Source organism: Sycon ciliatum, chromosome 3, assembly GCF_964019385.1.
Source record: "Sycon ciliatum chromosome 3, ocSycCili1.1, whole genome shotgun sequence".
NCBI classification, from domain to species: Eukaryota; Metazoa; Porifera; class Calcarea; order Leucosolenida; family Sycettidae; genus Sycon; species Sycon ciliatum.
The window spans coordinates 37,621,816-37,645,631 of NC_088645.1; the positions used below are offsets into that span (position 1 = coordinate 37,621,816).

The 23,816-nt window shown below is 49.1% G+C and overlaps 1 protein-coding gene and 1 long non-coding RNA gene across 3 annotated transcripts in view; both read left to right on the forward strand.

Moving 5' to 3' along the window:
• Positions 1 to 3,046: 3,046 nt before the first annotated feature.
• On the forward strand, positions 3,047 to 12,330 carry LOC135812111 (uncharacterized). Its single transcript, XR_010552750.1, has 4 exons — positions 3,047 to 3,384; positions 5,048 to 5,207; positions 7,605 to 8,437; positions 11,902 to 12,330. It is a non-coding gene; the product is annotated as an uncharacterized LOC135812111 (long non-coding RNA).
• Positions 12,331 to 14,507: 2,177 nt separating this feature from the next.
• LOC135812112 (adhesion G-protein coupled receptor G2-like) overlaps positions 14,508 to 23,816 on the forward strand; it is an 11,660-nt gene continuing 2,351 nt past the window's right edge. The window contains exons 1-5 of one of the 2 annotated variants that reach the window (XM_065325440.1): positions 14,508 to 14,682; positions 16,552 to 16,988; positions 17,768 to 17,813; positions 18,568 to 18,724; positions 20,037 to 20,299. In XM_065325440.1, the coding sequence (XP_065181512.1) occupies positions 16,779 to 16,988; positions 17,768 to 17,813; positions 18,568 to 18,724; positions 20,037 to 20,299 (676 nt within the window). In that variant the 5' untranslated portion in view covers positions 14,508 to 14,682; positions 16,552 to 16,778. The other variant, XM_065325439.1, reaches the window with a different exon arrangement.

The following is a 23,816-nucleotide window of genomic DNA, read 5'->3' on the forward strand; positions in this document are numbered from 1 at the left end:
GCACATCTCAGAGTCAGTTTGGTTTTGCTGCCTCAGTCCGACCTAAGTCACTACCAGTAACCTGCAGATATCCGTGCTGTCAGCTGCCTACAAGAACTCCAACTGACTCTAAGTGTCATCATACCTCCTACTGTAAAAGCCATTATTCTAACGAGGCGCATATAATAATATGCACCTCGTTGGAATAATGGCTTTTACCTAACGATTTCCCAAAATCGACTGGTTTACGTGTACCAAAGGTAACGATTCTCACATGTTCTCAACGCTCAATAGGACAGTATATGTATCGATTTCTGTGTAACGATTTCTATTTTAACGACAGATTTCTCCTCGTTAACTCGTTAGAGTTAGCACTTTGTTATATACATGTATATGGCTTTTACAGTACACCTTAAAACGCTAGCGGAACACCTACTGTAGCGGACATGGAAATCCAGTCGATTGACTTTGGCCTATGGTTGATGGATCTGATCTATCCTCCCCCACCGTTTAGGAGCCGCATCTGACGCCTGATCACGGGGTGGTGGCGTCCCACGGAAGCGGAAAGGTGGTTCTTGACCAGGGAATTGTACGACTCCTTGCTCTTGACCTGCCCGGTACGCGAACCGGCGTCGAATGAAAGTGTTGCTCCCCACACTGGAGCTCGTGTTTTTGTCCAACTTGAATTAATCCTTGACTGACACACGTCTACCCACAACTTGAGGTGTTCTGCCATGCTGACAAACTTGCTGTCACACCTTCGGCTAAGTGTCTCCGGGTAATAGTCGATAATGAGCTGTCCTGGAAGCCCCACATTGCACACCTGAGCCGCAAGACTGCTCGTCAGGCGAAATAACACGTCATAGTACATTTGAGACCAGCGGGAAGAAGTTGACGACGTCCACTAATTTAGTAGTCATGTGTACACGAATGTCCTGTGGGTGAGACTCTGTGGGTCAGCTATGACATCAAACCCTGTGGTTCCGTGCCTAGCATGTAGGTCAGATCCATCCTGCAAAGTTTGAATGATCGCGCCGCGAACCATACTTTTTGAAATTCTCTTCGTAGTATATCTTCCACCATTGAAATGTCGAATTTCTTGCTGAGAGGGGTGGCTCGCAACCTCGATATGGCTTGTTCCTAGCATGCTTTGAAGCCAAACCCTGTTTAACTGACAGACGACTGCGTCACTGTGTTGTCAAAACGCTTGTGCTCTCATCGCTGTTCCGTACGTACAATGTTCAAGTAGAGGACATTGTACATGTCCATGCACATAAGCGCAGAAATCACTCCCTGGAGTGGAAAATGTCAACAAAGAATTGATCAACAAGAGCCTCCCGCCGCGCTGGTGGTTTCTGAGGCAGCTATTGTTGTTTAGTATTTCTTTTTAGAACTTTATTATTCATATGTATTTGTGCAGGCGTTGTGGCAGGATTCCTGACTGTAATCATCATGACAAATTGAAATAATAAGAAGTTAAGAACGCAGAGTGAGAGGCCGCACCTGCCATTGGCAATTGGCCGCTTGCAAAGAGCTCTCGAGAATGCCTGACAGAGTGATGCCTAGAGATAGCTCGTGATGGGTGGTACGGCCCTAGGTCGGCTGCAGGACCCATCATCCCCCCCCCCCCCCACCCACCCTGGCTAATTTCAATATCGTGGGAGGATGTAGCTCTATGTTCATGCTGCTTCATATCTACATGTACATGTACGCCATGTAATTATTATTTGTTTTAGGTACACATTCTCTGTATACGCGTACATTGTACATGGGCATGTCCAGCAAGCACTGGAGTCCTCATTGGTCAGCTCAGGAGGGACAGAGTCTGGTGAGGAATGCACAAGGACAACACCATTATTATGTTGATGTGACAAAAGTGAGTTGTGCTGACACCTGGTCTCTACTGTGTAGGCGGGCAAATGCCACAGTCTGTTTACATGCAAAACTGGCCCCTAGCCCGATACGCGACCCATTCTATTGTCTCTTGGTACAGCCCGTGTAGTTAAACGACTGCTGATACAATCAAAAATTATCAGCACTGATATCATTAGTCACAGTAGCACGTCCATACACTTGATCGAAAACTTTCCTCTTCAAGTCTGTAGTGTAGGAACGTTAGAGTGTATGGGTTGTACCTGTGCAAGAGACAATAGAAAAATGGGTCAGGTATCAGTCCTGGAGGCATTTTTGCATCTACACTGTGGAATTTTCCCATTCACACAGCACGTACATGTAGATCTACTCATTATACCAAAGTGCACTGTCTTTTCTAAGTGTCACATATTCACGCAAGTACATGTACTACTACTAGTAACACATTTTGGCAGGCAGGCTGAGTTCCACGTACATGTACATGTAGGAGTAACCAGCTTCATTTACTATTACTTAATAGCGCCGAAGTCGCTGCTTCGAATTGTTAGTTCACATTCAGGGTTGTTTATTTGCTGAAGGACACAGCGAGAGAGTGGTTTCACATGTATATGACATTACGGGACAGCCAAGTTGGCTACATGGACAACTAATATTAATAATACTTTTTATTAGTTTTTTTTGAGGCAGAGAGTAGCTAGCTGGTAGGGACCGGCGGATTCTGCTCGAAAAGGTGGCAGATTCTGCTCGAAAAGCAGTAAAATTGGCAGAAACATACAAACCTTATGGCGGGCAATTCCTCGAATTCTGCTCCATTTCGTTATCCACATACCAAACAATAATTGAACAAACATGCATGAAACGTACCAGAAAAAGTACCGAATTCTGCCAATTTTTCCGCCGGCAGAATCCGATGGACCCTACTATAGTACTAGCTGGTCAAAATACTATACTATTTTTAGAGCAAAGCAAAAGCATGAAACAGACCTACACTGTACGTAAAAAATAGTCACTAAAAATTAATGTTGCACTGTATACTCTACAGTGCACTAGTACAGTGTAGTCACTGCTTCAAAAACAATGTTTTTAGAGCAAAGCAAAGCTTGACGCCTGCATGCATGACGGCTACATGTACTAGAGCATCATGTCATGCATGCATGCTAGCGCTGCCACTTGCACACAGAATGAAAACGAACTTTTGTACAAGAACTAAACACCTCAGGATCAATAGAGAAGCCTGGTTTTTGGATCAGTTTGTTCGGTAATTGACTTTACTTGGCCTGTTGGAGTGTTCCGGTGGGCAATGGATCGTGGTGACGCTGCGTTCGTCCGAAGGGCTTGCGTTTATGCGCTGGAACGGGAGTGTGTCTGGAGTTGACGAGACTGAACTCATCAGCCGGTCGGCCATTTGATCACACGAGATTTGATCGATGCCCCCTTCTGTCACTCATCAGTGATGGGTCGAGCGCAGGTGTTCACCGAAGTTCGCAGCATTTCTGTCAATGGCAGTTGTGCGCCTACTGTACATTGCGACAGGTGAGGACGACATTGCTCAACCCCCTCCTACCCCATAGCGAAATTACATTGTATTTCGTTCTGTGAAAAAAATTCGATATTAAAATAAATTTTATGGACAACCCTATAGGCCTAAGGCCGTGTGCGGTACGAGAATAGATCATCGAATAGAAAATTCCTGAAAGTTGCAAAAACAATTTCATCATTCTTGATCATGTCCCGATGCCGAAATATGAATTGATACTCGATATTGCCCTTCAGAAACCATATCTTAAATAGGTTCGGAAGGATTCCACTGTACTGCTAGATGAGATCTCTGCTCAGGGCAATTTTTCCTGGGAGTCAACTAGTGCTGCGCTGTGTGCAGCCCCAGACATCCGCTGAACTGTGCACAAGCGCGCGCTTGGGTGGGTGTGAGTGTGCGAGCTTGTGTGTGCACAGGCGCGCGCTTGGGTGTGTGTGAGTGTGCGTGCTTGTGTGCGTGTGTGTGTATGTGTGTGTGTGGGGGGGGGGGGGGGGCGCGTGGGTCAGTGTGCGTGCTTGTGTGTGCATGTGTGTGTGTGTGTGTGTGTGTGTGCGGGCATGCGTGCATGCATGTGTGTGCGCGTGTGTGTGCATAGGTAACGGTCTTGGCCATTTTATGCCGATGTACTCAGTTTGGTGTAGACCAGGTGTGCATTGGTGTTCGATTCACATGGCTGCGCCAGTTGAGTGGATTAGACAGTTATCGTGCACAAGTCTCGACTTGTCTCATTCAGATCTTGTTCGCTATCGCTGCTATAAGAGAACATCTGTGGGTGCACATCCAGTCCATTTGCAGATTTGCGTGCTTCTCTTTCGACGGACGTATACATGGTACATGGTGTGTTTGTGTGTGTGTGTATTTGTGTGTGTGTGTATGTGTGTGTGTGTGTGTTTGCTTGTGTGTGTGTGTGTGTGTGTGTGTGTGTGTGTGTGTGGTGTGTGTGTGTGTGTGTGTGTGTGTGCGTGTGTGTGTGAGAGAGAGTGTGTGCATGTGTGTGTATGTGTGTGTTTGGCGGTGCATGTGTATGTGTGTGTTTGGCGGTGCATGTGTCTGTGTGTGTGTGCGTGCGTACGTGCGTTTGTGTGTGTGTGTATGTGTACGTGTGCCTGTGGCTGTGAGAGTCAGGGAAGGGGGGGGGGGGGGGGGAGGGGAGGCTTGGGATCATTGTCCGTATATTATGCGAAGGTGACCAAGAGATGCTCATGAGGGCGGCCGTAGAGGAAGTATCAGCATGGCAAGTTTGCTCAGCTTGCTCTCTGGGCTTTTATAATGCTCTCCAAAAGTCACAAGCCCCCTGAAAACTGCCTTCAGGGGGCTGAAAACAGCAAGAAACTCGTACTTGTGACGTACGCTACAAACAAAACCATTTTGTGCATTTTACATGTTCCTACGGTCGCGCTCTGTGAAGTCCGACCCCGAGTGCACATTTCGCGCCCTCATTCTGCACGGCCCTTGATGCCGTGGAAGTGGTGCGAATGCAGCTGGACTTACGCATGTACAAGTACAGCGATGTGATCGAAACAGGTACAGGGCGCAAGTTTTGCACTTTTTGGTCGGATTTCACCGAGCGCAGTTGCACTTCAATTTTCCATGAGGTTCACTACTTAAATTAATGTGTTTCTATTGTTTTGTTTTTTTTTCGTTGCGTGGACTTCCTAGGCGAATGGAGAGTACTTGTACCGCCACAGCTCGGATACAGCAGGAGCTGAAAGACCTTACGACCGGCAGCACACGCCGCCAGAGTGCGTGAGGAACACGCAGCCGGTTGATAGCGCTCGTTCCGCTTTTGAGACTGGTTGGAACATCCTGTCCGACTAACGTAAGTATGGAGTATATTCCAAGTGTTCTGAGTACGCCCCGGGTGTACTGCAGTGGCATGCTCAAAATGTATTCCTGAACTTGTGCCAAAGAAGCATGGTGTCACTAAGTACAGCAGTACAGCTCATGCGGCCAGCGCTCGTTTCTGTGGGGTGCGTGCTTGTGTGTGAGTGAGGGGGGGGGGGGGGGGGGGGAGCGTGTGTTTGTGTGTGTATGGGTGTGTGTGTACATGAGTATGTGTGGGAGGGGTATATGTGTGTGTGTGGGCGGGTGCGTGGGCGTTATTTCCACATTACCAATTTAACCAAAGGATCATGTGTGCATCCAAGAGGATCAGGTTGATTTCAGCAGCCGCTCACTTTGCCCCGCCCACGATGCGTACAGCCTGTGCGTACAGTATGTATACCCTACTGGTTGGTCATGTGTACATTGTAGTACTGGTGGGCGCCGAAGAACGGAGCGCCGAAGAACGGAGCGCCAAATAACGGAGCATCGAAGAACGGAGCGCCGAAGAACGACCTGCCTAGAATTTCATCAAGCACAGCATACTAATGTATACACGGTGACTCAACTTCGCATAGACTGTACTGCATGAAAATGAAAACAGGCTAGGCTAGGAGGCTGACCCCTCAGTTCATCGGCCACCGATCGTACCGTATGTAATGACAAGACACTGGGCACTTGACACTCGTACGTTTCTCCGACCATGAAACACATCCTGTACTGCAGGCCCTGCGGAACTGGTCCGCTTAGTCAGACCATGGCTGGACCAACGTTTCGGCTACCAACGTGTGTTTACTGCTGAAGAGGTCATGTGTATATCCTCCATATCATACACAGCGTATGAATGGCTGGCGGATGGCCGGGGACCGATCAAGACTTCTTCCCACCGGTCCTACATACATACCATCATGTAGTGATGGCGGCTCTGTCACGTTGCTGGTGTCATGTGCATGTCCCGTCCCCTTGCACACGTCCCAGCGAGTTTTCAACCGCGTGTACTCAAACGCCTTCGCAGAGTAAAGTCACGGGCATATGCTGTCGTGGACATGGAAATCCGGCCGCACGTCCAGCGGCCCCAGGGCGCTGGCCATGCAGCCGTGGATAAGCGATTCATACTTATCATGCATATGCGCTGCAGCGCGCTGGTCGTATCTGATCAACAAGTGCACTGCACGCAGCATTCTGTACGCGCTGAGGGCGCCGGCCCCGGTCTATGGACAGGATTTCCATGTCCGCTACAGTATATCGATTGGTATGCTGTGGTCGCTGAAATCCTCGCCTGGTCGTTCTTGAGCGCTACATTCATCGGCGTCCTACAATGCTGTACACATACACAACTCTGCCAGGTTGAGTCACCATGACTGTATTGATCGATATGATGTGCTCGGTGAAATCCTGGCTTGTCCATTCTTCGGTGCTACGTTCTTTGGCGCCTGACAGTGCTGTTTGCAAACACATCATGCTAGTCAAAGGGCACTGGATGCAAGCTGTCTGTGTTGTGGATATGTGCTGGTGTCTGTGGGTTGCCATTGTTCGCGGATAACACACCACCAAGCGGTCATAATTAAGAACGAGCAAAGGGCAAAATGTCGGAGTGACAACGGGTTCTGAGGCTAGCCTGAAATTTGTGTGCGCACGGGCATGCATCGTGTCGGCATGGCATAGCATGTGCGTGTGTGTGTGTGGGGGGGGGGGGGGGGCAAAGTTTCGGAGATTGCATAAGTGTGCATGCGTGCAGAGCGGGGGTTGTATTTTTCCTTGGTCAGTTCTTCTGTCATCCCAGTGTACATTGCTATGGCTTTTGCTGCTGTTGCATCACCAGCATCTAACACTAACACCGCCTCTGACAATGTTTGGCCACGTGAAAGGTGTACGGAGGGAAGGGTGTGTGTGTGTGTGAGTGTGTGCACGCGCGCGTGTGTCTGTGTGTGCTTGCCTGGGTGGGTGTGCGCTTGCGTGGGTATTTGCATTTTTTGTGGAGAGGGAGGTGTGTGGGTGGGGGGGGGGGGGGGGGGGGGTGCATGTGTTAGTCTTTGGTGTGGATATCTATGTATGTTGTGTCAATGGTACAGTCATACCTAGGTCATGTGAACGTTGAAGAAATACATCCCTTCTTCCAGAATACATGCATGATCTGTATCTTGGTATTGTCGGCGATTCGCTTTGTGCCTACGGGCATGTGATTTTTGTTTTATATTGCTCTAACGATAACCTGATCTGAGCGACGATCTGTAAACTCATTTATAAAATACTTCTATGCTGCTGGCATTAGATTCCTGCCAGAGAAAACAAGAACGTTTTCGCTTGCTTCCAGGAGTCTGTGAGAACTTACAAGGTTTCTTCATTCCATTTCTTCTGGCGTCTTGTTTTGTGTCACTGTGTGGTGTGCTTGCAGGGAACTTCAGCAAGGCAGATGTAACATGATCGTCATATACCAGATGATCTCTGTCCGTGCGCTCTCCATTTGGCGCACTGTTTTGCCGTGCATCTTCGTCAGCATGTGTGCGTACTGCTTCCTGTCTTCTGCCTTCCTGCTCGCCGTAACCAAGGCACTTGCACCGGTGCACCTGTGGCATTCACGGGCCACTTTCAGAGCGGTACGTCACACAGCCGGCTCTACCACTACTACTGTAATGAGTTTCGGCATCTCCATCGTGTTGCCAGGACTGTGTGGAAGTTCGACTGGTATGCCGCATCTCTGACATTCACGAGCCACTTTCAGAGCGATGTGTCACACAGCCGCCTCTACTAGTATGCTGGAGTCATGTTCGGCGTCACCATCGTACTTACCGGCGTCACCATCATATTCACCGGCGTCACCATCATATTCACCGGCGTCACCATCGTACTTACCTAGCGTCACCATCGTACTTACCGGCGTCACCATTATATTCACCGGCGTCACCATCGTACTTACCTAGCGTCACCATCGTACTTACCGGCGTCACCATCGTACCTACCGGCTTCACCATCGTACTTACCGGCGTCACCATCATATTCACCGGCGTCGCCATCGTACTTACATTTGTTGCCAGGACGGACTATGTGGAAGTTTGACTGGTACTTCGCACCGGTGTCATTCACCAGCTGCTCCCAGAGGTGTACATCGCAAAGGCGGCTATAGTTACTTGTACTCACGGCGTACTCAACCTACTTGCTGCTCTTGTCAGGGATGCGTGCACGTTTGACTGGTACTCCGCAAGACCCCGAGCAGCCAATGCCAGTTTCGTAAGTAGCCAGTACGGGAATGGTGTTGATTTTGTTCTTTCCGGGGCATACAGTTCAGCAGGGTGTTGAAGAACGAACGGGGTAGGTTTTAACGAGGCCTAAGTTTGGTCTGCTTCTGCGGCAGTGGCCTTGCGACTACGACTTGCGACAGTATGCGGTAGTCATTTCCTTGTCGCAAGTATTGTGTTTAGCATGTCAGGGCGCCGAAAGAGACATTGTTCCCTTGTGAATGAGCCTTAACTCCCACTAGCCGCTGCTGCGTTTACCAGGCATCATTTACTGTAAAAGCCATTATTCTAACGAGGCGCATATATAACGATTTCCCAAAAGTGACTAGTTTACGTGTACCAAAGGTAACGATTCTCACTCTTCCTCAATGCTCAATAGGACAGTATATGTATCGATTTCTGTATAACGATTTCTATTTTAACGACAGATTTCTCCTCGTTAACTCGTTAGAGTTAGCACTCCGTTATATATATGGCTTTTACAGTATAACTTTCTGACCTTATTTCATGTCAGAATGCACACCGTGTCCGATGGTATGACCGCGTGTCATCTGCCGGGAATTATATCTCCCTGCATTTCTATTGCATGCTGATTGACGCCAATCATGCACATGCTCATTTTTGTGTGTGTGTGTGTGTGTGTGTGTGTGTGTGTGAGGTATTGCTGAGGCGGAACTGCCTGAATCCCAATGCGGGTTTCGGCGGCACCGTGGTTGTGCGGACGCCATCTTCTCTGTCCGTCAACTTGTCGAGAAGTCGTACGAACATCGATCGAAGCTCTTCTGCGTATTTGTGGATCTCCGCAAAGCATACGACTCTGTCCCTCGCGAAGCTCTTTGGCAGGCATTGCTGCGGCTGGGTGTGCCGCCCCCGACTGTGGCCATCATCAAATCATTCCATACAGACATGTCAGCTTGCGTTCGCGTTGCCGGTGGTTGCACGGATCCGATATCTGTCAAGAATGGGCTGCGCCAAGGGTGCGTTATGGCACCTGTACTGTTTAACTTGTACTTCGGCTTAGTTATTGAGCGTTGGCGATCCCTTCTCGTTGAGCGTGGAATAGAGTCTGGTGTGGACTTCAGCTTCACAATTGATGGCCAGCTGTTCCCTCGTGTCACTAGGCGTCGTCCCCACTCCGAGTCCGGCCATGCTGATGACTTCGAGTTTGCGGATGATGCTGTACTGCTCGCTACAACTCGCAACGCAGCCGATCAATCCCTGTGTGCCTTTTGTGAGGTCGCATCCAGCTTGGGTCTCACAGTGAGCATGACCAAGACCAAGCTTCTCGTTGCAGGTTTCGGAGTTTGCCCTGCTGATTGCTCTGATTTGGTCATTGGCAGTGATAGGGTTGAAGCAGTCACCTCATTCCCCTATCTTGGTTCCACCATCACTCCAGACTCGCGGTCGCAAGCGGACATTCGGAGCCGTCTAGCAAAGGGTGCAGGGGCCTTTGGTGGTCTTCGGCGCATCCTACATGACCGGAGCCTGAACCTCCCTACCAGGCGCCACCTGTATGTCGTTTGCGTACTGTCAACGGTTCTGTATGGTTCAGAATGCTGGACGCCGTTGAAGGCAGATTTAGATAGAATGGACCGGTTTCACCATGCCAACATTCGCTCCATCCTTGGCGTATCGCGAGGCCGACAGTGGGAACAGCGCATCTCTTCACAGGAACTGCGAGCACAGTGGGGTGATCCCACACCATTGTCACGCATGGTGCAGCAGAGACGGTTGGAGTGGCTTGGGCACCTGGCTCGTCTTGATGACACCAGAGTACCGAAGCAGTTGCTGTTTGCCTGTCTCCCTCAGTCTTGGCCATTCTGTGGACCTCGTCGTCGCTGGAAGGACACCATTCACACGGACCTATCCGTGGCTGGAGTGCGTAACTGGTTTGAGTTGGCAAGCGATCGTGGAGAGTGGCGTGGAGTGGTGACAGCAGCAGGTGAGGACAAGGAACCCGCCCCGAAGAGCATCGAGTGCCCAACCTGCAACCTTCTGTTCCGCCGTAGTTCTGACATGGTCCGGCACAAGTGTTCAGCAATCCGTCAGCTCCCGGTATCGGAGCAGCCTGGATCAGTACAGTGTCCAACATGCAACCGATGGCTACGTAGCAGAGGAGGCTTTGCGGTGCATAAGTGTCGGCTAGGCGATGTCGACCAGCCGCCGGCCCCTGCCCCTGCTCCTCTTGTTGTTCCTGGTGTAACTTGCACCAACTGTCAGCGTTCATTTAAATCGGCTGCGGGTCTCAAGCGTCACCGTTGTGGAACCTGTCCAAAGCGCCCTACTGTGGCTGAACGCCAACAATTCAAGTTTCACTGCCAAGTTTGCCACAACCGACGGTTCCGGAGGCGGCAAGATCTGGAACGCCACTTGGAGCATTGCCTTCCTCCCCCCTAACCTCTCTGACAGTACCTCCCTTTGGGGAGCGGCGTGGCCATTTCTGGCAGCTGTCAATAGTAGTAGTAGTAGTGTGTGTGTGTGTGTGTGTGTGTGTGTGTGTGTGTGTGTGTGTCCCATATGGTGCAGTGGTATGTGCAGCGATTTCCAATCGATAGGTTGCGGGTTCGATTCCCGACGATTATGGTCACACACGTCTTTCTTCTCTTTCTCAGACTCTTCCTGACTTTTCTTTCATTCTTCTGGGTGGTTACCAACAGCCAGTGCATGCCGGAGTATGTGGTGTGATGTGTGTGCGGGAAAAAAGAAAAAAAAATGAAAATGAAAAGACCAAAAATAGGGATTCACTGGCCAGAAAAACCACTTCAAATAGCTGTATGGTGTAGACCAGGCTGAATAGTGACGGTCAATTCTTCAGCCTTGCAAGCTGTTGAATGGTGCAATCCCGGCACAAGTTGCTATGGCTTCTGCGGTAGCATTGCTATCATCGCCTCCGGCGATGGGCGTCAAAGGTCAGGTGTGTGTGTGTGTGTGTGTGTGTGTGTGTGTGCTGGGTGGCTGGGTGGCTGGGTGTGTGTGTGTGTGTGTGTGTGTGTGTGTGTGTGTGTGTGTGTGTGTGTGTGTGTGTGTGTGCTATACTGGTTACCCCAGCAAGTGTAGGGTGTGCATAGGTAACTGTCTAGGTCGTCCTATTCCGATGTACTCCGCGTGGTGTAGACCAGGTGTGCATTGGGGGGTCGATTCACATGGCTTCGCCAGTTGTGTGGATTAGACAGTTATCTGGCGCTTGTCTTGATCTGTTTCAATCAGAATCAGATCCGCTATCGTTGCTATAAAGAGAAGATCTGTGGGTGCACATCCAGTGCATTTGCAGATTTCCGTGCTTCTCTTGCGACGGGCGTGTTCATGGTACATGGTACGTGGTGTGTGTGCATGTGCACATGTGTGTGTGTGTGTGTGTGTGTGTGTCCACATGGAACATTTGGTCAAGACTAAAGACTAACATTCTGTTTACGTTTTCGTTCTTTTTTTTTACGTTTGTTTCTTTTTTCTGCGTAGATGTCAAACTGAAGTCCCGATGGGTGGATCCATTGCTGTTGGCCGTTCCGGTCTGTGCGTTGCTGCTGGTACGTACCATGTACGTGGCCAGGAAGCGGAGACCTAGGAACAAACTAGCAGGGGGTAATAAAATTCCTCACTTGATTCTCCTTACTTGCGTTACTGTTGGCCCGCTTGTCCTTCCTGCTGTTTGGACTTGTCTGTGTTGGCTCAATAGTCGTTTGCCTGTCGTCAATCTCGCGTGCCAACGTGACGTTGGTGGTGCTGATGGTTGTCATTGTTAAAGACTCTTCTCGGCAAACTTTTCAGATCTGTGATCAAGCCTGAGAGTGCCGGAGTCGCCGGCAAGCTTCTTGTATCCCAGCAAAACCGACTGCAGCTGGCGCGTGTATGAGTGTGAGTGCTTGCGCGCACCTAGTACCTGTGAGTGTGTATGTGTGGGGGGGGGGGGGGGAGTGCGTATGTGTGTGTGTGGGGGGGGGGGGGGGGAGGTGAGTGGGTGGGTGTGTATTTGTGTGAGTGTATGTACTCAGCAAGTGCTTAGGCGTATCTATGCTCACCTGCTATAGTGCTCCGGGACGTTTGGACCCTTTATACTTCATGTATAATGATTGCAATACAGAGAGGTTGCTGTTTCTGATGATCGCTTACTGCGTGAAACTCACAGTTAAAACACTTTTTTCCGTCCTCTTATTGTTTGCACATTGACTGCCCCGGTTGTGCATGAAACTCTGATTTTTCAGCTATAGTTATGGCCTTTCTGTGCACTGTTTGACTGTACTTTGGTTAGTCTCCACAGCATTCTGAGCACACTTTGAGTGTACTTTGCTCAGTCTCCACGGCATTCTGAGCACACTTTGCGCCCTGCAATTATAATTATGCGAATCACTTGTATACTGTAAGTCTACTAATTTTCAGCCCATACGAATTTGGACCTCCCAGGGCTAAAACCCATTTCGGCTGAATCGAATTTTTAGCCTGTACTGTTGCCGCCTGTATACACTGTCACCCGGAACCTCGCAAAACATAACATCGGCCGAAACAAATTGTTGGATGTTGCTCATGTCAACCTTCTGGCTGTATATCTGTATTTCCGAATTGAAACAGGCCTAGTATGGTCTATTAGTGTACCATCTCTACATACCGTATTTTTCGGAGTATAGTGCGCACCTTTGTATAACGCGCACCCCCAATCTTCATTGGGGGTGCGCACTTCAATCTTCATTGAATTTGAAGTGCATGCATTTCATATTCGGAGCATAGTGCGCACCTGCGATTTAGGGCCTAAAATAGCACATCCAAAGTGCGCACTATACTAGTACTCCGGAAAATACGGTAAGTGAAAAGGAGAAGAGACAAGGGCTTCAGTTCAACCTTGACTTGAGCCCTGCCCTGCCCGTGTGGGGGGGGGGGGGGGGGGGTGAAGATGAGGTAGCTACAATGTACATACTGTACATGTGCGTATGAGCTTGTCACTGTCTTCAGCCTCTGTGTGGACACCTGCAGAGTGTAGTTGATCTACTGTGTGTTCCACTTTACAACCCCAGTAATCTTATAGGCTCTGGTTGAAATGGAATGGACTAAGTGTTCCCTTTGGGTAGAAACGAAGGCCTGAAAACTTCAAGTTCTTTTAGGTTGCTGCGTAATGCAGGCACTAAAGCTCCCGAAACCTTATTCATAATTATGGTGGTAAACACGCACCTGGCAATATGGCGGTAAATACACGCCGGCCAGTAGTTAAACAACAGGTAGAAAGGAGATAAAATGGCTGCAATTACAGTATAATGACGTCATAAATGGCTGTAAATACAGTCTAAAATACAGTCTAATGTCGAGCCAGACGCAGGACTACTAGTAGTAGTATCCGAATTATACTAGCGGAACTACTCGTACTTACTCATCCTCGAGGGGATTGAGATGTGTAATGACCCAGCGACCTTCTGCTCCAGGCAAAAGTGATATCCTCGCTCGTACTCAATCCGTTGCGTATTGCAGCACCCTAGACCTAGTGTAGTGGCCTACCGTGCGTGAAATCGAAAGGAAACTAGCTCCTTGGCTTCAGCACGTGAATGAATGTCCACGTGGTATGCATGCAGTTTATAGCTCCAGGGTGCAGTCGCCCTAGGCTATAGGCTAGGTATGCACGCCTCGTCATGTGAGGCAAACTCATAGTGGGTATTTCCGAAACATCCTCCCGGGTCATTCACTGATTCAGTACTACAGTACTCAGTATAGTAGTGCTAACGTACACAAAATTCCTGAGGAATCAGACACGCACGTATCGATACGACGGTACGTATCACGTTCGTATTATGTACACAGCCTAGCCGCTAGCCACAGACTAGGTACTCGTTTGTGCTCGTTGGTACGTGATCACCTATTGGGACAGCAAAGTCTGCCAAAGACTGCGTGACAACTAACTTCCTTCACGTACCAGCTCATGGATGAGTTTTCAATACTAATATTTTTATTATTTGTTTAGGATGTAAACGACTGTACAATACACACTGGTCGCAAAAGCAAATTCTGCTCCTTTCTGCAGGTCGCAGTACGTGTAGATGTACATGTAGTGAAGGCTCGAGGGCGAGATCGACTTTCAACAAATTACTGTAACAAGCTTTTCACGGTGGCCTGGTGGTGGCCACTAGTTTGACGAGTGAAGTGCAATTGTAGTTGACAGGCAAGGCGGTGAGGTGCGGTCGGTTCGCGTTCGCCATCTGGATGGCCATATGGTTGTCTATCTCGGCCCCTGATGGGACGCCAGAGGATAGCCGACAGCAGGTATGTGAGTCGGTCCTCTGTTTTGCATGCAGATGAGCCTACGTGTACGTGATGCGAATGATTTTGGCCTCTTGGGAACTCATGTAGCACCGCTACGACCACTCAAACTCTCACGCCACCTTTTGGCGCAATGAGCAAGGTAAAACGAAAGTGCACTAGGCCTATAGGGGAAGTGAAGAGTTGTTTTTGTTATTGCCAAAAATCATCGCTAACGCCTTGTTCTCGGACCTGAGTCGGGAGCTTTTCCACCACTGCCAGCCTGGCATTAGAAACTTGCATTTGACACTTGTGCGTCATCCGCTACAGTTGTGAGCGGGTCCGGCGACTTCAGACCTGGATGTAGCGCTCAAGTAACTTTGTTAGTTCGGAAGCGCCGATGCGCTGGAGCGTTGTTGGAGCAGCAGAGACAACACTGGCCCGTCCGCGGACATGCCATGCAAGCTGCCAGTGCTGCGGATGTGATGTTACGGCGCGTAGGTGCCTGTTTCGTGGCTAATTGCGGACGGCAACTGCGGCGTAGATGGCTATTGATCATGGCATTCATTGGCATAAGTAAGTTACTAGTACGGTTGTCGGCGCAAGTAGTGATACTAATGAGAGAGCTCGAAAGCTCAGGGCCCTACGCTTTGCTTTTTTCGCCTAGCTCATCATGCATGTTATGTTATTAAAACTGCCCCTCACAATCGGATTTTCTGGCCTTTTTGTAGTAATACATTGACCTGGTGAGCCAACGAGAGGTAAAAATTATATTCCATACAATACGATACAATACAAGGATACAATAATATCTTTGCGTTGATAGTGTGCTCGTGCTTAACTGTTGCTGACGGCCGAATGTATGGTGGCCTGTAGAGCACATTACATAACTTTACAGTCTCCTAAAATACGTATCCTGTCCGACGGCAAAAGAGGCTGCGGATTTAGTTTTTCTGCACGTTATCGGCAATGACTACTGATCTTCAGCAACTTGGGTCTTCTATAATACCAAGAGTACATACCCCCCCAGAGTGTGCAACGCCTGATCCAGCTCTGCATAGGGTCTTGGTCGAGCGGAATTGGATCTTTGCGTCATAATACCGTACACATCTGAGGGGAACCCGGGGAGTCGCGGGTACTCTCGGATCAAAAACAATGGCGCCCTGCCTCGAGACCGGCCTTGCGCTGGTGTGGAGTGTACGCATGACATCAGAAGATCCGATTCCGCTCGACCAAGACCCTATGCAGAGCTGGATCAGCGTTGCACACTCTGGGGGGTTATGTACTCTTGATAATACGCATCCTGTCTATGCTTTTGTAATTCTAACATAATGATCGGAATAGCACTCGCTACTGATCTCCAGAAACTTGGCCTGACTCTCAATCACAATAAGACTGTTGTAATGGTCATCGTTCCCAAGCGGTCTCTGGTATTTCCCACAATTTCATCATTCTGTTGTACGACATGCTATTATGACCTCCTTATACCGTACAACACCGTAATGATGTCTTTGATGGTACGGTACGGGACAGGTACGGGATAGCGCCAGGCATGCCGATGGCACAAACAAACAAACAGACAAACACGGAATTAAAGCTGTGTGGACTCTGGCTAGTGCCAGACGTTACTGAAGTAACGTCTTTTGCATAGCTAAGGGAATAATAATTATTTTCATTGACTTTAAGCCATGTTAGTGAATAAATGCAACCTCGCATCCCGGCTTCCAGGAAAGACACGACTCAATGACAGACGACTGCATGCCCCCCTCCCCCCCCCCCCCCCGAAAAAGCGCATTCTTCCGCTGACGGGTTTTGATCTCTGTGTACTGAGTCGCTCCGATCTTTGTCTGTATGGTGTGTGATTGCGCTGCTGCGCAATGCGTTTTGTTCCAGTGTGTAATGATGCAGCCACAGTGACGCCAGTGGATCAGGCTGGACACCGCCATGCCATTGACCATCAGAATGTATTGCAAGTATGCCCAGGCGTTGGCCTGATTCTGCGCAACGCCAATGTAGAAGACTGGCCAGGATGTGAGGAGCTGGACATCATATTGTCTGATATCTCCTCAGAACACGGTCCTGTTCTTGCAAGAGCTAATGCTGACACACTTTGCGCAGTGATGAATTCCACAGCATCCCCAATCACTGACAATGCCCTGAGTGGTTGCACAGCAGAAAACTGCATGGTGTTTAACCTGAACCACACTCAGTTACCATGGTTACAGACAGACGTCTACAACACTGCTGATGATGACGTCATGTTTGTGATGATTGGATGTCAAGCAACGCACACAGATGCAGTGCCCAATGCATCTATAACCATACTTCAGGTATGGACACGTTCGTTTCCGAACTTTGAGTTACGATAATGTTTCTGAAAACCCCTTTTGAGTAAGGAGTGCTATGGGTTACTACTGTCATGGACATGGAAATCCAGTCGATTGATCGCCGCAGGTGCGTGTGCTGGTGCCCTCCAAGGGTGGGTTCTGGGGGCCTCCCCTGGGAAATTTTTCAAAAAGGGGGGTTCCGGGCACCCAGGAACCCATACGGGGCACGCGCCTGATCGGGGCCGGTGCCCTCAACGCGTACCTCAACGCGTACAGAGCGGTGCGTGCAGTGCACAGTCGTGTTAATCCGATGCGCACAATGCATGAGTGTACTGCTTACCCACGGCTGCATGGCCAGCGACCTGGGGCCGCTAGACGTGCGACCGGATTTCCATGTCCACAACAGTAGTACATTGTAATCACTGGTTCACACGCAAGAGCACCAAAGATTTTGGTATGCAATAATGTTTTCTTGTGATGTTCATTAGGCAGATTATATATGGGGGAGGGGGTTGGAGGAGGATCCGATTGTTTTGCTGGAAATATCTTTCATTCTTTTCTTCAAGAACTCAGATGGTGAGCCAAGGGAAACATTTTGTAACATGGAAATTGTGGGCACAAGTTATGCGATCTGACTGTTTAAAATCTGGTTTCGTTGGCGGACTCTGTCGCATGACTTGCGGCCACAATTTCCATGTCACAAATTATTTTCTTCACTTCTTTTGTATTTCTGCTCACATACATAATATAGGTCTGTCTGTATGCCCTTCCACTGTCATCAGGTACACAACTCGACTTGGCCCTGCAGACTGGACAGCCTGTGCAGAGGTGAGTATTTATTCTCACGCCGGTGTATTATAGTTACTGGCATGTCGCAATACCTCTAGTGCTCCATGCAGTTCCTGCATGACATGTGACCGTCGCCTCGGCTATGGCCAACAACCGACTTTACACACTTCAAAAACTAACATTATTATACCGTTTACCTGAAGTGGAATTTGCCAGAGTCTGGGAGGTTGGCGATCAACGATCCACAGCCCTTCAACGTCAGATATTGGGCCACATGGTGGTGTACACATCTATGAAGCACTACTGCACTAGATGTAAACATCACTCTTGCATGTACCGTCATTTTTGCAAGTAGCCTCTGCTGTTCCTGTTTGTATTATCTTTACTTTTTCACCTTGTCATGTCCCTTCCTCCCTCTCTCATGACAGCCACCTTCACTTCCTTTCCCCAGAGACTCCGTTTGATAGGCATCCATTTGCCTCTGGAGAATCCTTGAAAATAGAATATCAATCAATGAACTCTACTAGTAAGCAGTTCTTTTACCCTTTGCATGGTGGTCGTAGAGTACTACTTTCAAAAGTCGGATCCTTTGCTGGTAGCTTCATACTATACTCTACATGACAACGTTTCAGTGGCCGTTTAATGATCTAATCCTGACCTTATATTTTCTAAGTACTCTCAAAACTCCCTTCCAGCCACTTACACACAAAGTTTTTTATTCCAAAAAATTGGATCACGGTCCCTTCGAATACCTCTTAAGCATTTTTGCATGACTTCTCGTTTCTGCGTTCAGCTTGGCATGGCTCGAGACGTGCAGCATGTTCGAATGACAGTATTCCCATCGCAGCGGATGACCAAGGTTATGTCGCCCGCAAGAAACTACCTATCTATGGACTCTCGGTTGCACTTGCTTTCATAACCATCAGCTTCTTCTGCTACCTTATATTTAGGTGAGGTTATCGACTGTCTGACATTAATTGCACCTGCATTTTGCTGTTGGTGCATTTTAGTATTCTCGGTGTGTGGAGCCCCTGAGCCGAATGGGATGAGTGTGTTCAAATGTTGGTCTGCATGAATACTTTCAATAGTAACTGTTGTCTGTAAAGTTCTCATCCTGAGTGAACCGCATGTATACAGCCAGTTCTGACCCCACCCCCTGCCCCACCACCCCCAGGTGATTTGCTCATAATGAACGTATTTGAAACTATGTGAAGTAGGCTTCTCCCCCTGGCCCCCGCCACACAACAACGCAAACTCTTGATTGTATCTTCAATACTTATATTATACCAAGAAATGACGAGGGGCGCAGGAGGAGAGAGACAAACTTGGAGACGACAAAAGGACAACGGGAAGACTCCCGGGAAAAGACTCAAAGAAAACAACAAAGAACAAGCAATAATAAACCGACGACAAATCGAGACGACCAATCAGGGACCAATACGTACAGAACACATGACCAAGACCAAGACAACCAGACCACTGACGAATCACACATGACTCTCATTCCCAGACCAAACTAGCACTGCGCATGTACAGCATTCACTTGACAGTTACTCTCACACAGACGGAAGCACATCCTCACACTCTGACAACGCGTACTCTTGCATGCACCACATACCATAAACGTCACACATCACACCATACTCGCGCGTACACCTAGACCATATATGACATCAGACACTGGACTCCACAAGACAAGAACCAAATACAACAACATGCGTAAATCAATACGAGACGAAATCCGTAACATATGCACTGTCAGCATGTGAGGTAATTGGTATGAAGTCACTAAACAAGCCTACCCAAATTATAGCAGGTGTGTATGCTAGTAAAATAGAAGGGGTTTGACAACTGACAACCGCTCTATTTAGTTGCTATTCACTTCTTTTGAAATCACTGATAAAAGAATTTTCATCTAGCGCATGCGCTAAGAGTGAATAGCAACTGAATAGAGGATGTGTCAGTTGACAAGCCCCCATTTTATTTACAATGCAGTTGCGTGATGTCCACCACTTTCTGAATATATCTGCTAGTATTGGCACACATTTATAGTTTTTTTTGTTCAGTTCTCATCCAGAACAACATGAATATAGCCAGTGCTGCACTCCCCCCCCCCCTCCCCTCCCGATGCTTGTGAATGGGAAGGTCACCACGTGCCCCCCCCCCCCCTGCCCCTCCCTCCCCAATTTTTGAGAATGGGAAGGTCACTTGGCAGTAATCGCCTGCTGTCGTCATTGTTGACTTCTGCGATCAATTCTGCAGCAAGCTGCGCCAGGAGTCCAGCAACGTGATGTTCTTGCACCAGTGCGCGGCAATCTCACTGCTCGTCGTCATGGAGATTGTGCGTATTGAGGTGGAGAGGACGATCCTCTCGTGCACGCTCGTCGGCGTCGCGATAGAGTTCTCCCTGCTGGTGATATTTGCATGGTCGACAGCGCAGGCTGTGTACCTACACAGGCATATCGCCAGCGCACACAAGCCAGAGATTCAACGCTATGTGGTGAAGGCATGTGCACCTTGCTATGGTAAGTTGTGTAATCACTGATAATTGTAATTTTGTAATTTGTTGTAATTTTTTATTGTTTAAGGGTTCCCCAAAGGCTTTCGCCTATCGAGGGGGTATCCAAACTTGCCATAATACTGGTAACGTATGGTACCCATTGGTTTACTTACACTAGACCCTGTGCGTAATCTACACATTAAGGGGCAGAAAAAACCCGCGGTGCTATTGAATTTCGCTGTAGAGCTCTAGCGGAATCGAATGCCGTATTTCCCCGAATATAGGTGACACCTTTTTACACTAAAATCCAGTGTGAAAAAGGGGGTTGTGACATACAATCGAGCGTGACTTACTCCTGAAGTGAATATACCAAAACAATAATTATGGCTCAAACCTGAAAATCGGGGTGTAACTTATAACCGAGGGCAACGTATAATCGAGGAAATACAGAAGGTGATTCGGAGAGAGGATCATTATCATGGCAAAAAAACATAGAATTAGCAAGGTCGACTTTGTACCAGAGCCAGAATCCCTCAAATATCTAACAATAGGCCTAATTTGCTTCTCACGTCCATTCATCAGGCCTTTTCAGGTGCGATAGTGACAAAACGCAGCAAACTACCGATTAATTGTGAACTTCGACGTCTATAAATATTTGTTCCTTTACCATGTGCTTTTCCTGCGAAGAACTTTCTATGATCACATGATGGCAAGCAGCTTCAGACCCATAGTTATTGTTTGACCTACAGTACAGGGCAAGAAGTTCATACACCACTTCGAGATCAAACGATCTTCTGGTAATCGTTTCATCATGAAACTCTAACAATGTGATAATTATCATCTTGTGTGTGTGCGTGTGAGTGTGTGCGAGGGTGTGTGTGTTTGGGTGTGTGTGCATGCGTGCGTGCGTGCGTGTGTGTGTTTTAAACGGCACAATTGCGAGCGTGGCAAGCGACCAACAGAGAGGGAGCGTCTTAAGTTCAAGTTCTGCTGTGCGTGCGGCGAGAGATATCGCAGACAGCAGGATCTGCAGCGGCATGAAGCCGGATGTTCTGCCGCTACGCCGTGATGCTACCCCATTTGTTCCCCTCCTCATGAGGGCAGCTTAGCCGTTTAACGGCAGCTGTTTGTCAAGGTCAAGGTCAAGGTGTGTGTGTGTGTGTGTGTGTGTGTGTGTGTGTGTGTGTGTGTGTGTGTGTGTGTGTGTGTGTGTGTTGAACCCCATTGAAGTCGGATTTGGACAAGCTGGACAGGTTCCATCACGCAAACCTACGGTCAATACTTGGCATTTCGCGCGGCCACCAATGGGAGCAACACATCACATCGAAGCAACTACGCGCACAATGGGGTGACCCTACTCCACTGTCGTGAATGGTACAGAGAAGACGCTTGGAGTGGCTTGGGCACCTAGCTCGGCTTGATGACAATCGGTTACCCAAGCAGTTGCTTTTCGCTCGCCCGTTTTGCGGGCCCCGACATCCCTGGAAAGACGCTGTCCGGGCTGATCTGACTGTGGCCGGTGTGCACAATTGTTTCGAATCGGCCAACGATCACGGAGAGTGGCGTGATATTGTGTCGGCAGCAGCGGGGGTAAAGGAGCCTGCCCCGAAGACGATTTTGTGCCACGTTTGCGACCGCCTGTTTCGTCGTCGCGCTGACATGGCCCGGCACAAGTGCACAGCAGTCCGACAGCTCCCCGTATCACAACAGCCTGGGTCAGTGCAGTGCCTGCGGTAGATGGCTCCGGAGCAGGGGTGGGCTTGCAGTGCATACGTGTCAAGAGGGGGACAACTGTGACGACCGACCGCCTAGTGATGCTCCTCCTGTTGCCGAGGTCCCGGTATGTACAGCCTGCCAGCATACTTTTAAGTCTACTGCTGGCCTCAAGCGCCATCGCTGTGGACCCCGCCCGAATCGCCCTACAGTGACTCATCGCCAGCACTTAGAACATCATTGCCGAGTCTGTAATTGACGCCAGTTTCGGAGGCGACAGGACCTGGAGCGCCATTTGAAGCACTGCCTACCTCTCCCCTAACCTCTCTGACAGTACCTCCCTTCGAGGAGCAGCGTGGCCATTTCTGGCAGCTGTCAATAGTAGTACTAGTAGTGTGTGTGTGTGTGGGGGGGGGGTGTGTGCGTGTGTGCGTGTGTCTGTGTGCCTGTGTGTCTGTGCGTGCGTGCGTGCGGGCGGGCGGGCGAGCGTGGGCGCGCGCGCGCGCGGGCGGGCGGACGGGCGGGCGTCAGTGGTGGGTACACTTATGCCTGATTGTGTTGGGTCTGTTGCCAACGGGCTCGGCTGCTTGAAGGTGTAATGTTGTACCTGCCACCTTTGTTGGTTTCAGGGTTCATGTACATTCTATTTGAAGTATACATACCTGTTAACCATGGACTACTTCTGGCTAGATTAACTCTTGTGTAATCATGGTACTAGTGAAGCTTGTATCAGATCCACTCTGATTTGGCCACCCACACTAGTAGCAAGTATTACCTTCACTGGGGGCAGAGGTAACTGCAGTTGGATCTCAGGACGGATACCCTGATGCCGTCAATCCTTTTTCTGCACCTTGTCCTCACCCACTTACTGAGGTGCGGTGAGCCCATAAGTGGGATCATTTTCAAGTCCAGCCAGAGTTTTGGGGATTTCAGGGGGTGTCAGCCGTTAAAGAGGAAGTTAAGGCAAAAATTAAAATTTCACCAGTTGTAGTCTTCGGGGTGCTGAGTCGAATGGTCTTGGTCCGAGAAAGCTGAGACGCTCCCTTCCTACTTGAATCCCAATCGAACTCACGCACTTCCACCGAAACTGGGTGACTGCGCCCTACTAGATGGGGATTTGTATGCAAAATGTCACTAAAAGCGCCATTCCGTTCTTATAAAAGCACGGATGACCGCGATTGGCCCATATGTTGTACTCATTTGGATGCTGAGTCGATTGGTTTTGGTCCGAAAAGGCTGCGATGCAGCGTTCCTCCTTTATTCCCAATCGAACATGGTTGAACAAGTGGTCACGTGCTCCTGGGTGCCCAAATCACCTGGTCACCACGCCAGCAGGCGACAACTTTCACACCAAGGTTCAACTCGAGTGACAGGACTGCACCCAAAAAACGTCAAACAGGCTAGTAAGTTGTACCCTGCAGGCACGGTGACCAGGTGACTGGTGTACGCAGGAGCACGTGACCGCTTGTTCAACCATGTTCGATTGGGAATAAAGGAGGAACGCTACATTGCAGCCTCTTCGGACCAAAACCAGTCGACTCAACGTCCAAAAGACTACAACATATGGGGCAATCGCGGTCATCCGTGCTTTTATAAGAACGAAATGGCGCTTTTAGTGATATTTTGCATACAAATCCCCATCTAGTAGGGCGCAGTCACCCAGTTTCGGTGGAAGTGCGCGAGTTCGATTGGGGTTCAAGTAGGAAGGGAGCGTCTCAGCTTCCTCGGACCACGACCATTCGACTCAGCACCCCGAAGACTACAACTGGTGAAATTTTAATTTTTGCCTTAACTTCCCCTTTAAGCGGTTCAATAGCCAATTGAATCAT